This window comes from Apis laboriosa, unplaced genomic scaffold (genome assembly GCF_014066325.1).
Source record: "Apis laboriosa isolate Shangri-la unplaced genomic scaffold, ASM1406632v1 scaffold1_cov151, whole genome shotgun sequence".
NCBI lineage: Eukaryota > Metazoa > Arthropoda > Insecta > Hymenoptera > Apidae > Apis > Apis laboriosa.
The window spans coordinates 5,069,860-5,085,215 of NW_025222279.1; the positions used below are offsets into that span (position 1 = coordinate 5,069,860).

A 15,356-nucleotide genomic window follows, 5' to 3' on the forward strand; every position below is an offset into this window, starting at 1 on the left:
GAAAGAAGGAAAGAAGGAAAGAAAGAAGGAAAGAAGGAAAGAAAGAAGGAAAGAAGGAAAGAAAGAAGGAAAGAAGGAAAGAAAGAAGGAAAGAAGGAAGGAAAGAAAGAAGGAAAGAAGGAAAGAAAGAGAGAAAGAAGGAAAGAAAAAAAGAAAGAAGAAAAGAAAGAAAGAAAGAAAGAAAGAAGGAAAGAAAGAAAGAAGGAAAGAAAGAAAGAAAGAAAGAAAGAAAGAAAGCGCCGCCGTTCTCGAGCGGATCCCCTTTTTAACCCGTTCGAACGAAGCGTAGGGGACGTATCGCGCCCTTAACCCGAATTCTTTTTCCCTCCCTTTATTACCTTTCAGGCTGCAGGTCGATAAGGAACCGGAAAGGGTCCTGGCGTGATTGGTCACGGCCAGCAGCAAAGGTGTGGCCGTGACGAAGCTGCTCGACTTGGGCGCGAACTCCTTCTGCACGGCGTAGCTACGCATGCGCCGGCGGAAGATCGGCGAGTCGAGGAAGGTGTCGTCGTATTGAGGCATCTCGAGAGTTGTCGCTGTCGAACAATCACGTTAGATCCTCGAGACGCTGACGGATGCTCGTTCTGGTTCCGTACGGTTTCTCGAGTACACTCATCCTTGTCGCGTTGCACCGGGACATTGCACACAGGTTGCACACCGTTGCACCGTTGCGGTTGAATAAAATTCTCACATAATTAATCGGTGAATATCGGAGCGTTTTCACCGTTTTCTTCGATCGCGCACACGTCACGATGCGATTTCACGTTTCGAATTAATGCGGAACGAGGATTCACCGGGTTGCAGCGATGCATCGCGGAGAGGATGAATTGCTGTAAAAATTGTATTTCCTTGTTGCAACATCTGTAATATCTGTAATTGTGATTGTATCGTTACGAATGGATCGATAACGGTGAAATTTTTATATTTTATCCAAACGTCACGTTCGATCGAATACGAAATGGAAACCTAACCTAAAAAAACTTGCAAAGCCGAAGGCACGAGGTTAGCCGAAATCACCGAGATCCACTTCTTATCTATCTCTCTAGATAAATTGACGCAAGTGTTTAAAAGAATTTTGCATCGACGCACACATATCGAGGTGATTATAAAACTTTTCTTATTCCGTTTAATTAGATCGATAATCGTTCGATGTCCATTTCATAGACGAGTTAATGAGCCAATACAATCTTCCATGTAGAATTTGGAATTTTTGTCGAGGAAAATGCAATCACTGTAATTCGATCGAGGAACGCGTATTCTCTTAGCTCAGATCCGATGTTAAAAGCGAGAGAAAGATTTTCCGATTTTGTTGTACATTTTCTACACGCGTGATAAGAAGACGCTACACGATTATCGATGATCAGTATCGAACGAGCAACGCCAAGCAAACTAAGAAACACACGAATATATATACATATATATATATATATACAAAATATTGCATATGATCTCACGAACAGTATATTTAGCAAGTGACTAGCGGGTTCACGCTGTAAACAGATAACGCCGTGGCGACAATACACTGTTTGCTGAACTTTAATTCTACGCTTAATAGCGCGTAATTAAAGATACATGGTAGAATCTTAAGATACCGTGTCTATCTATCGAAGTAACGAACGATTATTGTACAGGCTAATTATCGGAATAACTCCTTTTCTTTCTTGTTTTCGATAATTATTGAAATGAAATTACGTTTTCGTAATTAAATCGCGACATTTTAATCTTTTATTTTTAATTTAAAAAAAATTATTTAATATCGAAAATCAACCCGTGAAATATAATTTAAGCATTAATTTATCTTATCTTATCCTCTTTTACGTATACATTGCATCTAAAAATGAAATATTTTCAATTTCATTTAAATAAACTCGATCGATAAATGAATATCGAATTTTCGATATTCGGATCGAAACAAAATTTTTATAATCTTTACAAAATCTCCCCCGATTTTTAAAAACTGCTCGAATTTTTCGTAGTACACGCTAAAATAAGACACCATCGCGATCGATGGTGAAATTTCAAAGAGCTAGAGAAGGCAAGGTATTTAGATTGAACCGAGCCGATGACAGTCATCGCCTAAATATACGTGCGATGATACATTTAGCAGCCTCGAGTACTACACCGAAGTAGAGTATACCAGATTCGAGTTCCAGGATGTCTATTTTAACGCGACGGATGTTCCGTTACGATTTCTTAACGCGCTTCCGTGCTGTCCTCCTGTCATGGCGCGATCGATGGCTACGTTCGCCATATCATTTCGAGTTGCAAAGACGGTGTTAAAAATCGCGATATTAAAGGTGTTGAAAATTTACTCGATTCGTGCGATCTGTCGACGAATGATCTCGAAATCGTATATTTTCGAAAAATTACGTTGTAATCGTTCTTCTCTGAAGAAGATAATTCAATCTTCTTCCACGTAACAACGTAGGATTTGGAATTTTTTTCGAGGAAAATACAATCACTTCGAGGATGACAAACACGTTAACATCAAAAGAGAAAGGGTTCCGATTTTGTTACATTTTCTAAAAAATTCTAAAAAATACTAAAAACTCCAAGTTCGGAGGGTTAATTCAAAGTTTCTTAATTTACGCATCGTGCGACTAAAAAAATAAGATAAACGTCATTTTCGATATATCTCGTGCCAAGGAAAATTTTCTTTATTTCGATCACTTTGAAAGCGAACTTAAAAATGATTGAAATCCATCGACGAGAGAATTATAGCGTTGTTCCATATTTATTTCAAAAATATAAATCTTTCGATCTCGTTCGCGGACGATAATACAATACGGTAGAGGAAGGAGATTCTTAAAGATTTTTCACGTCAGTTTTCGACGACAAACGATTTACTGGAGCGAGAAGCCCGACCTGCTCGACCGATCGCGGTTCCACGTCGCTTTTGCCGCTCTTGGAACGGCGCGTATGATTCGATACGAGAGGTCAATCGTGTAACTCGTTCCACGCTGGGTTGAGCACAAGGACCACGTTTTTCTGGCTTGCTTGCTCCCAGTTAAATTATCGAGTTTTCTGGCAATATTTATATATATATCTAGGACTTTGTCGAAGAAATGAAACGTGCCACTGCCTCGTTTCGACCCCATTGCTGAAATAAATGTGAAACGAACGGTGAAGAGGGAGGAAAAAGAAGAAAAATAGATGTTGAAGAATGTTTTCAAAAATTTATCGAGAAAAATTGCAAGTATATCATATATATATATACTTTGCATTCGATGAAACGAGATTTATTTTAGATTGATTTCACCTGCAAATTGAAAACAGGTACGTAACTATCCGACCTCTAAATAACCTCTAAATATTCTGTCATTCGCAGCGCTTTCGACGACGTTGCTTTCCCTATTCTCTATTTTTCTGTACTCGATAATCACGCTTCCAAACGACCAAGCGAGTAATTGTCTCGATTTGTCAAACATTTCGTTCGTTCGAAAGAAAAACCTACCCTTTCCTTCGAGAAGAAAAAGAAAAAGAGAAACAGAGAGAGAGAGAGAGAGAGAGAGAGAGAGAGAGAGAGAGAGAGAGAGAGAGAGAGAGCCACAAAGAGGACGATGATCAAATTGTACACTCGACTCGATTCAATCTTATTTTTGGACGATGATTCATCGCGATTCCATCGAGCATCGAGGAATCCGCGTCTCGTCCCGTCGAACGCGGATGGAAAATGGTCGGAAGGGCGGGCGTGGGGCATCGAACTCCGAAAATAAACGCAACGTTGGTGGCAACGTTGGCGGTTTGGGGCGCGACAGGAAGCGACGCTTTAACTGGGTCGCAAGTTCATCAGTGGTAATTATTATTAATCAGGAAATCTCGGCCCGGCCGCGAAATTCCCGCAGATTTGCATGATTACGCCGAAGAGCGGCGTTGAATAATTGGCGTCGCCTGGGATTGCCGGCGGGGACGTGGTGTTTTCAGCGGCCGGTTAATTTGTTGTTATATTATTTGAGGACGGAGTTGAGTTGAGTTGAGTTGAGTTGAGTTGAGTTGGGAGAGAAGATTTATCGTGGTCGTCGTCGTCCGAAACTTGGAGGAAAATGAAACGTCCATTACTACTTTCGAGCGACCTTTGCTATTTTCGACGTAGGATTCCTTTGATAAATGATGATAAAGCCGTGTCAATGCCGCGCTTCCCTGATCCACTGATGAATTCATTCCAGCGATTTTTGAATTCTTTTAACCCTTTGCACTCGTATTTTTATTTGACAAGCTTACCAATCCAATTATTTTTCATATTCTTGTTAAGTTAAGTTGCTTTAGTAGGAAAAAATTTGAAAAAATACGCAGAAATTTTATCTCAATCTCTAGATCAGTATATAAAAATTTATATAATATTTGTATGTATATTTTGATTTTTCAAAATTCTTAAAAAAATAGATAAAACTAAATTCTAAATTGAAAGGAACAGAACGCTCCTCTCGAAAACACAATCTTGCAATAGGGATAAAATATATGAAAAAAACAACTGAAAGACCAAAAAAATAAATAATACAAATAACATTGAAAAAATTACATTTTATAGTCCTGGTTTGCCAGAACAAAGAGAAAAAATCTTTTATTATCATTTATATATTTATTTTATTTTATATATACACACTATTACAAGCAGAAACATTGTAACAAAAAGTCCATAGAACGTAATATTAATGTAAATATATGTATAATAACACGAGTGCAAAGGGTTAAATTAATCCCTCCTCCGTTTTCCCCTTTTATTGGAAAATTTTCTATACCGTCTTTCTATCATCTGTTTAATTTTTCTTTTTCAATCAAAAGTTATATCGAAAGCATCGATACCGAACCACCGATCGTTCCAATTGTACACCATATAAACGAATTATTCGAGAATAAATTATCGTCTTGGAACGTCGTTGCACGCGTTCATCAAAACACGCAGATCGGCCGCCTCCTGTTTCGCTAACTAATCGGGCCTTGATCGTTTATTACGCAGCATCTACGTTTTGCTTCGCGATCTAGGCCGTCAAGATCGCCACTTTGCTTTGGGGAAATACTGAAAATAATGTAATTTCGTGAAAACGAAATTACAACACGCTTCGACATCTATTAAATTCCTCCTTCTAATAATCGTTTAAAAATTATTTAAACTCTTTTCAAGGCAAGCTTTTTAATTATTTACGGATTTTTCTATTTTTATTTGGCGTGAATCATCGCGAAGCAAATCTCACGATCCCACTTTCGTTCGTTCTTCGATCTCGAAAGTTAAACCTTAAATCGCATCAACGATTGTCTAATTTATTTAATCACGGAACAAATTACGATTTACACGAGCTATTTTCAAATCACGCGTCTGTGAATTCGACGATCACGGAGTGTCGATATTCTGCCTCGAAGATGAGATTTTCTCTCCGGCGAGAAACTTTTCTTTTACGTGCAATTTGCTTCTCGATCGATCGAGGGAAAACGAGAAGTGAAACGGGTTTACCTTTCGCGCTGCTATCATATCATTTCGCCCTTCTCGAGCTTCGAAATCCTAATCGATCGATCGAGAGGAAAGGAATTGTGCTTCTTCCGATTATGAGGATGACCTCGATCGATTCATCCTATTGAAAAACGTAGAGAGTGTCTAGGTAAAAGTGGGCGAGAAACGGAAGAAATCACAAGTGGATTGTTTTGAGATTAATTTATACGTATAGCGATATTATTATTAATATTTAAGAAAAAAAGATTTTTATATTTTTCGATTTCAATTATATCATATTTGAGATGATTTAAAAATAATACGTGAAATTATATAATTGTAGTTTCATTTTTTAGAAAATTTTTAAAAAATTTTTTTACTCTTTTTATTTTTTACATTTTATATATAATCAGACACTCTGTACATTCGTGAAATATTTTTGGAGAGTCAATTTTAGAGGCCGGAACAAACATAAAAGTTACACGAAAACATCGATTAATTATCGAGATAGCGAGAAGACAGAAATAGAGTAAGACCTCAAACCTGTAACTTAATAACTCTCAACATTTTGTCCATCGACTTTTCTTAGAAAAAAGACTTCCAAAAATTTGTATCAACAAATATATCAATACCTCGAACAAAAAATCTCCACTTCACGTCACCTTAATCTTCGTCGCAACGAAATATTACGAAGAGGAAATTTCCCTTTTTATCCTGTATGCTTCTAACATTGAAAACTCGTCGAGTCGATTTATTGGCTCGATGAGGCCACCATCTCGAAAATGGAACAATCAAGAATCTTTCTAGAAAAAAAAAGATTTCCAAAAGATTTGTATCAACAAAATGTATCAACACCTCGAACAAAAAATCTTCACTTCACATCACGTATTAATCTTCGTCGCAACGAAATATTACGAAGAGGAAATTTCTCTTCTCATCCTGTATGCTTCTAACATTGGAAACCCGTCGAGTCGATTTATTGGCTCGATGAGGCCACCATCTCGATGGAAGATCGCGGAACAACTAAGGATCGAGAAGCTTTGCCTCTGACGTAACACGATATACACACCATCAAACTTGGAAGCTTCGATCGATCGAGCACGCGACAGCGAGCGATCGCGGAAAACTCCGTCCAACTTAATAACACTGTTCTCCAAATCCTCCATCGATCTCTCGCGCGTTCAAGCTTTGTCATGACGTATAGCCGTGGAAATAGCTTCCCCGCCTCTACACATCTCGAGTTTACGAGCGAGTCTTCGATCGATCTTCGCAAGCTACGAGACTTTTGTTAAAAAAAAAAAAAAAAAGTTAAAGGGCCCAGAAATTTTCTTTGCACTGTTTCCTCTACATTTCTTCTTCCCCTTAACTTCAATCTCGATCCTCTGCTCGTTCTTTCTACATTCTTCCTAAATTCGAGCTTTCGAATTAAGTTTGATTTCGAAACGCGTTTTTAATAGGAATTTAATGTCGGTTGAACAACTTCGTGATTACAGGCGATTAGGATAACTTTCCCCCTTTCCCCGATCCATCTGCTAGAGATTCATTTTTCTCGTATCATTTTTTCGAAGCGAACAAGATTGATGAATTTTCTGTAAATCCTCCAATTGCAATTAATAATAAACGCGGAAATAGCAAACGACGATCACCGATGTATAATAAAATTCACTATATAAAACAAAAGAATCAATCACCGGATCTCCACACATCGAATCCTCGTTCAATAAGGATTGTTCCTCCCGTCGATCCATCTTCAATCGATTTTCACGTCTTCCCGAGAGATAAGGATCTCCACTTTCCACGGTAACCTCGTACTTTCTCCAAAGAGACGAGAGCGCGCGGAATTACGTAAAAAAGTAAAGCTGAATCTCTAACGCGATCCAAGTTTCTATCCTGGATAGAGGCTACGTCATCGTCGAATCCTCCATCCTCCGCCATCGTCCCCCGATACCAATTAACGCGATCAACGATCCATAAATTTTTTACCGCGGCGTAGAACACAACCAAACACTTGCGTAGCAACGAAAAAGAATCACGATAATAAATTGCGAATCTTCACACGGGATAATCTGGAATAATAATAACTTCGACGATCCTTCGTATTATCCACCACTGCTAATTGGCCGGTGACTCGCCGCGTCTGTCGAGGCGGCCACCGCTCGCGCAACACTGTTTCAAACAAATTTAGATACACCCGCGATCTTCGAGATCGATAATTCTGGCAGCGCCGCTAATTACAACCTTCCACCGACACTGAGACGAAACTTCGATCATCTTCGAACGCCATTTGCGAAAAATAAACACGATCATAAATTTGTTTAGACCTCGATAGAATCCTTGATAGGAATCATAATGGAACGTCTATATTCGTTGATCCGAAAATACATTTCTTTCTTGATTTGTTTAGATAGAATCCTTGATAGAATGAAACGTCTCTATTCGTTGATCAGAAAATATATATATATGTATTTTTTTACAAACAAAAATTTACCTTCGTATAGTAAGAATCGTATAATAAAAATTTTTTAACGAGATACATATATTCCAAATATCGTAGCGATCACGACTCGATTCTTTCACTCACTGAAACTTGTCACTTGTCACTTCCGAATCCATTCGAAACGTTCGCATTACGAGACGAAAACGGATTTCACGCACGGGAGCGTGAATCGCGGATACACTTGGAAGGTTTGGGCGGAAAATTTCGCCGTTTTCTAGCCGGCAATGTTTCTTTTTTTTTTTTTTTGTTCCACCGTGCACACACACCGCGTCTAGACACGTCTTACGGTTGAGCGTAAATCTGGTCCGCGGATCGTGTTCCAAACAGGTCTGGCCGAGTTTAAACGCGTCGCCGTGTCAACCGCCGGTCAAAGCGAAGGAGAATCGCGAGAGGTGAGCCTTCTCTCGTTAATAGCCGTGCGGTGGGCCGTCCGCTGGCAGGATCGTAATATCTGTGACTTTGGCCGGGAAAGAAGGCTTGTCTATTTTAACGGGTCAGAGAGAGGAGACAAGAGGAGAGACGAGACCGTGAGTGTTGGAGCGAGACGGTAAAAGGAGGGGGAGAGACGGAGAGGGACAATAAAGACAGACTCTTTTGCGCTCGTTCTTTATTTCGAGGGAGAAAGGGAGGGGGAAGAGAGAGATAGAATGAGGAGGAGGAGGAGGGACAATTTATTTGCGGACCCTTGCAGCACTGTGTCAGTGTGCGAGAACTACTTTTCCTCCTACTCTTTTTCTTTCGCGCTCTCTCGCTTTTTCTTCTTCCTCTTTCTTTCCTTCTTCTTTCCTCTTCGATCCTCCGTTTCGACAACGCGCGTTGGACAGTGTCATTGTCGTCGCAACGTAAGATTAGATCACGCGAGAAAACGAGCGTGGAGAATTTCAATTTGGTGTCTGCGTCGTCTCTTTGCGGGGTGACGATTTTGATGCTCGACAGGATCACGATCCAGCGTTGGACAATTCTTTGGCGTAGGGGGAAATGGAATCCTTTCTCCCAACGAAAGGATATTTCGTATAAAAAAATTTTTTTTCGTTTATAAGTCTTGACGGCCTTGCTGCGAAATCGTGGTTTTTGAAACACCTTTGGCGTCCAAGGTTATTTCTATACCTTGGAGGAAATGGAAATTTTTCCATTTATAATAATCCGGTTCTAATAATCTGTAATGTAAATAATCTGAGACAAATTACGTATATATTTGATATTTCCATTTATCGAGTTGGTATCGGAATCAAGTATAGCTATATTTATCTTTTATTTCTCAGAACTACGATATGCAATTTTAAATATCAGCGTTGAAAAAGTTATACATTCACTTTAGATGGTTCGAAAGTTAAAAAAGAGAGTTTTTGGTAAGAGGCAACGAACGTGATTCATTTTGCCGATTGCAAAGGCGAAGAAAATGTCGAAGAAAAAGTGGCGGTTTCTTGGAAGGAGGAATCGAAAGAGAGAAGATATTACGCGGTTTTTTGTATCGACGCATAGATTCGAAGCATATGTGTGAGATCGATCTCTTAATGGCGAATATTTTCACACGTTCCCCGTGTGATCATCCTCGTTAACAAAGATCTATTTCTGGCCTTTTCTTTTTTTTTATCTTAAATCGTTTTATGCCGTACACCTATACGTGTACTTTTTTTATCTTGCATATCTCGTAATTTCATTTGTTTAGTTTGACGTTCGATAAACTCGAACGTTAAAAAATGTAAATATAAATAGGGATTTATCCTTCTCCGAGAAAATTATTGAGATTTATTTGTTCCACTTCGTTACGAGCAATTATATATATGTTTCTTATTAGAACATTATATCGTATCGATTAATCTATCAAGTACCGTTACAATACTGTAAATACGAGCTTTTCGAAAATAAAACTGAACAATTCCAATGTTTAAAAACTTTTAAATTTTAATTCCAAATAACGCACATATATCTATATACATATATAAAAATTAACACGATTAGAAGGAAAGCGTCATAAATAACGAGAGAGATGAGTGAATTTTTATTATCCAAATTTTAGTATTATAATTAATTGTATCAGAATTATTTGCCTCGGGATTCAGATAAATTTAGATAAATGAGTTCGGTTTTATCGGTAATTATAAATAATACTTATCTGAAATTCTAGTAATATTATAATCACACGCATAATGTACGACATTTCATAATGTTATCGTGTGGAATAAAAAGGGGGGGAAAAAAAAAAAAAAAAAAAGAAAGAAAAAAAAAGAAAGAAAGAAAGAAAGACAAGATAAGCGAGCGATTCAAAGAAATATTATATTGTTGTGGTAGTGAGCAAAGGAATTTCTTAATGGCGTACTTGATCTATATTTTCGACTTCTAAATCTATCTATTACACAGCATGGAAGAAAATCGAATGAGACGAATAATTCGAGGGCAAGAAAATATTTTGGCACGTGTCGCGTAAAGTCGATGAAAACCAACATAAAGTTTGCTATTACAATGTTTCTTAAATAACGTTTGTTACGTAAAAAGATTGGCAGACAATGTTGGCCAAAATTTAAATAAATATCGAATGAGGTTGAAGTTTAATTCCTATGTATCTTTATTATTTTTTATATTAGAAAAGTACAAGAAGAAGCACGATACGATTGATAAGATAAAAATATTTTAAATGAAATTTGTCATTGTTCCAACCTCTTTCGCGTTCACTTTTTAAGCAATCCTTAAGCTTTTAAATCGCGAAACTCTTAAAACGATCGATAAACTGTCGATCAAAATTTTGACAACAACGAAACAAGACAACAAAAACATTGGAAAACTTACGTTCTCGATAGATGAATCCCACAACCATTCCGACTCGTCAAACTGTATCCATGCCACGATAAAATATTCAACTTGATCGATTCTCTAACGTCGACACACTGTCTCGGAAAACAAGAGATATTCGGATCACGATCGTTTCGCTACGATAATTACCTTAAAGACTCGCGATTATCTCTATCAACGGAGATATTAAGCGGAAAAAATAGCGATAACGGTGAATAACTTCCTCAAAGAAGGCGAAGATATCGTTGATCATCGTTAGACGTTGATCTATGTTCAATTACAAAATAAATTTAGAAAACAAAATAAATTTATTAAAAAATTTGTGAAAATTTCTCGTTTAATTCTCATTCAAATTATTATTATTATTAATATATATTTAACTCTTGTTATCAATTTGTATAAATTTCTAAGTCAATCCAGAGTTAAAAATGTCTCATCCATCGAGCTTCAAAAACTAATCATATCTCGTGATAACTCCATCGAAAACTCTTACAATAAAAAATAAAATTATACTTTTTTCCCTCACAGTCGTCCTTCTTTATAAATCAAAATTCAATTTTCAATTCACTTCCAGCACGAACGAAAATCAAGTCGTAGAGCATCTCTTCAAAAGCTATATTTTCCAGTGATTCTATCGAAAGCTCTCCCTCATCCTCCTTTATAATTCAAAATTCTCATTTCAACCTTGACCTGTCCAATTCCAGCGAAATACGAGAAAAAATCAAATCAATCTAAGTCAGAGTTAAAAATATCTCATTTATCGAGCTTCAAGAACTAACTATACCTTGCAATGATTCTCCCTCTATTCTCCCTCATCCTCCTTCATAATTCAAAATTCTCATTTCAATCTTGGCCAATTCAGTTCCAGTGAAACACGAACAAAAATCGAGCCGTAGAACACTTCTTCAAAAACTATTCATCTAATTTCGAAAACACCATACCTTGCGATGACTCTAACGAAAGCTTTCACCATTAAAAAATAAAATTATAAAAAATATTTTCCCTTATCCTCCTTTATAATTCAAAATTTTTATTTTAAATTCGAGTTAATGGAACACGAGGAAAAATCAAATTGCAGCTCTTCGAAAGCTATCCATCTAATTTCGAAAACGCGATACTTTCCAACGACTCCATCGAAAGCTCTCCCGATTGAAAGAATGAAACCATTCACCCTCTCCTTCATAATTCAAAATTCTGATTTCAACCTTGGCCAATTCAGCGGAACACGAGTTCAAAAATCAAGTCGTACGGGATCCCTTGGATCAAAAGCTAAATTAGGATCAAGCGTAACACGTGCGTCGGCCGGTTTTCGCACGTGCGCGCCCCTCTAATCCGTGTACCGGGGCCGGGTTTGCCCGGCGAAACGTGAAAACAGATGCATATTCATGAACCGGCGTGGCGTACCGACCCTCCTCGCGCGACAGATCCCAGCCTGTTCCTGACACCGCATCCCCGCTTCGTACAGGATCTGCAACATTTGCCCCTATGCCCTCGCATGGACGCCGATAGGGTCGAGGAACACGGCAACGTCTAAACGCCGTCATCCTTTATGACGGACCGTCCGGCCTCGCGTATCCGCCGACCTGGCCCCGATCTCTCTGCTTTTGATGGACCAAACAATGTTTCGAAGGGAGGGTTCCAGACTCATCCCTGCACGAGAATTGCGAGTTTCGCGACGACCATGATGACGACGATGATGACGACGAGGCATTTTGACGAACTTTGGCGGACAGTTGATGTGGGATTGATATTGAAATCTTGGCTTACGTTGGTTTATTTGCGAATATCGTAATATTTTTATTAGAGGTTTAATAGGAATAATAGATGCAATATTAGGATCATTGTATCCACATTGTTTCGTGAGATGTTCGTGAGTGTTCCGCTTGCCGGTATTATGTTTTATGTATATATATGTATATATTAATGTATATATATTATTAATGTATATATTATATGTATATATGTATATATTATGTTTTATGAATATTTTTAAAGATGAATTTGGCTATGATGTACGCGCTTATGTGTTTTAAATTAATTTAAAATCGCGAATAGATCGATATGTCGCCTTCTAAATTGAAAATGAAAAGTGTTTGCAAACGAGTTCGAGTCAGCCTAACCTAACCTAACCTAACCTAACCTAACCTTTTCCATTGTATTTCGCGATCTATTTGCAAATTGCAAAAAGAAAAAAGCTTCTACGAATATAATAACACAATATATCGACGAACTTTCTGTACCAAATGTACCTCTAATCATTCCAAACTTTCGCTGTACGAAACATAAAAAAAGGAAAAAAATTGGAGAGAGAAATATATATATATATATATATATATATTTAACAAGCACGGTTAGATTTAAAAGTTTCGACATTGAAGTACGAGGGTTGCAGAACGGAAGGGTTGCAGATTACCCCTGCAGAAACTTTTTTTTTTTTTTTTTTATGTTTCCGATACTTTTAGTCCCGCGTGGCCGCCGGCCGCCAGTCACGTTTTTCCCATGCACGTGACTACACGAGATCGCGAATGTTTTCTCCCTTTAGGACCCACGTGCAACCCGGCGTATAAAGTTTACTTTAATTCAAGTCTCCCCGGTCATTGATTAAATCCGAATACCCTGGAAACATCGTGCACGCATCGTGGAGAAATTGAGAAAAAAAAAAAAAAAAAAATAATTAAACAACGCGTTTCGACGTTGTTTGTTTCTGCAAATTGTTTTTGCAATTGTTTTTAACGAAATTTCAGCCTCGAATCCCAAAAAAACGCGGATAAAATTTCTTCTAATTTACGTATACATAAAAAAAGATAGATATTTTCTCGACTAAAAATCGAGAAATACAGGAGAGATGTATATTTCATAGATCATAGCGCGAAGCTGGATGAAACATTGTTACGATCGAATTTTGATAATAATATTTCCTCCAATGAAGTGGTGATATTATTTATTCAAGAATGGAAAAACAAAAAAAAATTGAGAAATTTTGAAAGAAGGGCGCATAATTAAAAAAAAATTCCGGTGAAGTGGAGATATTATTTATCAAGGATGGAAAAACGAAAAAAAAAAATGAGAAATCTTGAAAGAAGGGCGCATAATTAAAAAAAAAATCCAGTGAAGTGGAGATATTATTTATCAAGGATGGAAAAACGGAAAAAAAAATAAGAAATCTTTTTCTGAAAGAAGGGCGCATAATTAAAAAAAAAAAGAAAAAAAGAAAGAAAGAAAAATGCAAATTACTTGGATCGAAAATTTTCAGACTCACATTTTCATTTCTCTAACAACGCCTCCCAATGACAGAAAGAGAGAAGAGGAAGTTCCATCTTCCGAATTGTGAAACACGCACTTTTAGCACGAGCAAATACTACCCACTGTGTATGTATCTGCTCGTGTCCTATTTTCACGGAGGAGATCCTATTCGAGCCTCGAAGATCCAGCGGGAGGCGTGTAACGGATAAAGCGGTCGAATCTCGACAAAGCCTATATCGCGGATACAATATCCACGATGGGGATGGAAAAGGGAAAGAGCACACGGAACGGGCAGAATTTAATCACATTTCGATCTGGCGCACGTTCTTACCATTCCTCTTTGCCACCCCCGCTTCCCACCAAACTTCCTTTCTTTCCACGGACAAAGTCGTCCAATCTCCTTCGAGCACCGGTTGTGGACCTTTGCACGACACACCATAGAATTATTTCAATGAACCAACCCGTCTAGCTGGAAATTTAATGAGAGTTCGCTTTTCACAGGGAATTCCCCCAACGGAGGCCGCGGATTTATTATTGACCAGGCTCGCGATACCGTTCGATCTACCGACGACACAATTCCTCCTCTTCCGTTTCTGAGTTACGTGGTGGTGTTAAGCATTTTTATAAGCATTCTATAAGCATTTTTATCCCTGTTGCGAACGGAAGAAATCATCCCTTGGTAACGAGATTTTTTTCGAATGTAATTAGAGAATGTACGCGATGCAGAGGAAAAAAGAAAATTTTGAGACGCTCGCGATATTTGTCGAAGTGGATAGATGATATTATAGTGAGGATTTCGTTTATCTTTTTATATGTATATATATGTTTTAATAATTGGTAATTTTAGAATAATGTACAGAATGTGATTAGCTAAAAAAAAATGAAAATTTAAAAATTATAATTCTCTTGAAGCTCGTGAGCGACAAATTGAGAACCACTGTAAGTATAATTTATCGATGGGAACAACTTGACTGGCATTTCCTTGTCAATAATTGCAGTAAATATCGATTATATTTATATAATTTTCCTATCCATTCGATTTTAATTGTATAATTGATATATTGTATAATTTATATATTTAATTCTTTATTTAAAAAAAAAAATTAAAATTCTTTAAAAAAAAAATCATGAAAATAGAAATGTGTTTTGAATTTTTTATAAAGGAATTTCGATTAGATTCGCTAGATAAAAAAAAAAGATGTTGGAAGAACACGAAAAAAAAAATATACAAGTGATCAGCTTGTAAAAAGTTTGTGCTACTTTCAACTTGCCGCGACGCTAAAAGTACATTAAAAGTTCGGTAATCGATAATGACTCCAGCTTTTTGTCGACGTCTTTTTCTGCACGTCACGTATATCCTCTTTTTTTTCGTATATACTCTTTGACCGCGAAGAGGGAGGG

At 37.5% G+C, this 15,356-nt stretch overlaps 1 protein-coding gene across 7 annotated transcripts in view; it reads right to left on the reverse strand.

The window, feature by feature from the left end:
* LOC122712377 (guanine nucleotide-releasing factor 2) overlaps window positions 1-15,356 on the reverse strand; it is an 84,860-nt gene that overhangs the window by 67,683 nt on the left and 1,821 nt on the right. For 4 of the 7 annotated variants that reach the window (XM_043931970.1, XM_043931965.1, XM_043931966.1 and 1 more), the window contains exon 1: window positions 339-2,503. The exons of 1 other annotated variant lie outside the window; for it this stretch is intronic. In XM_043931970.1, coding sequence (XP_043787905.1) covers window positions 339-522 — 184 coding nt within the window. In that variant the 5' untranslated portion in view covers window positions 523-2,503. Of the gene's footprint in view, window positions 1-338; window positions 2,504-7,116; window positions 8,673-10,709; window positions 10,775-15,356 lie in introns of those variants that run through there. 2 more of the 7 variants (XM_043931969.1, XM_043931972.1) reach the window with 2 other exon arrangements.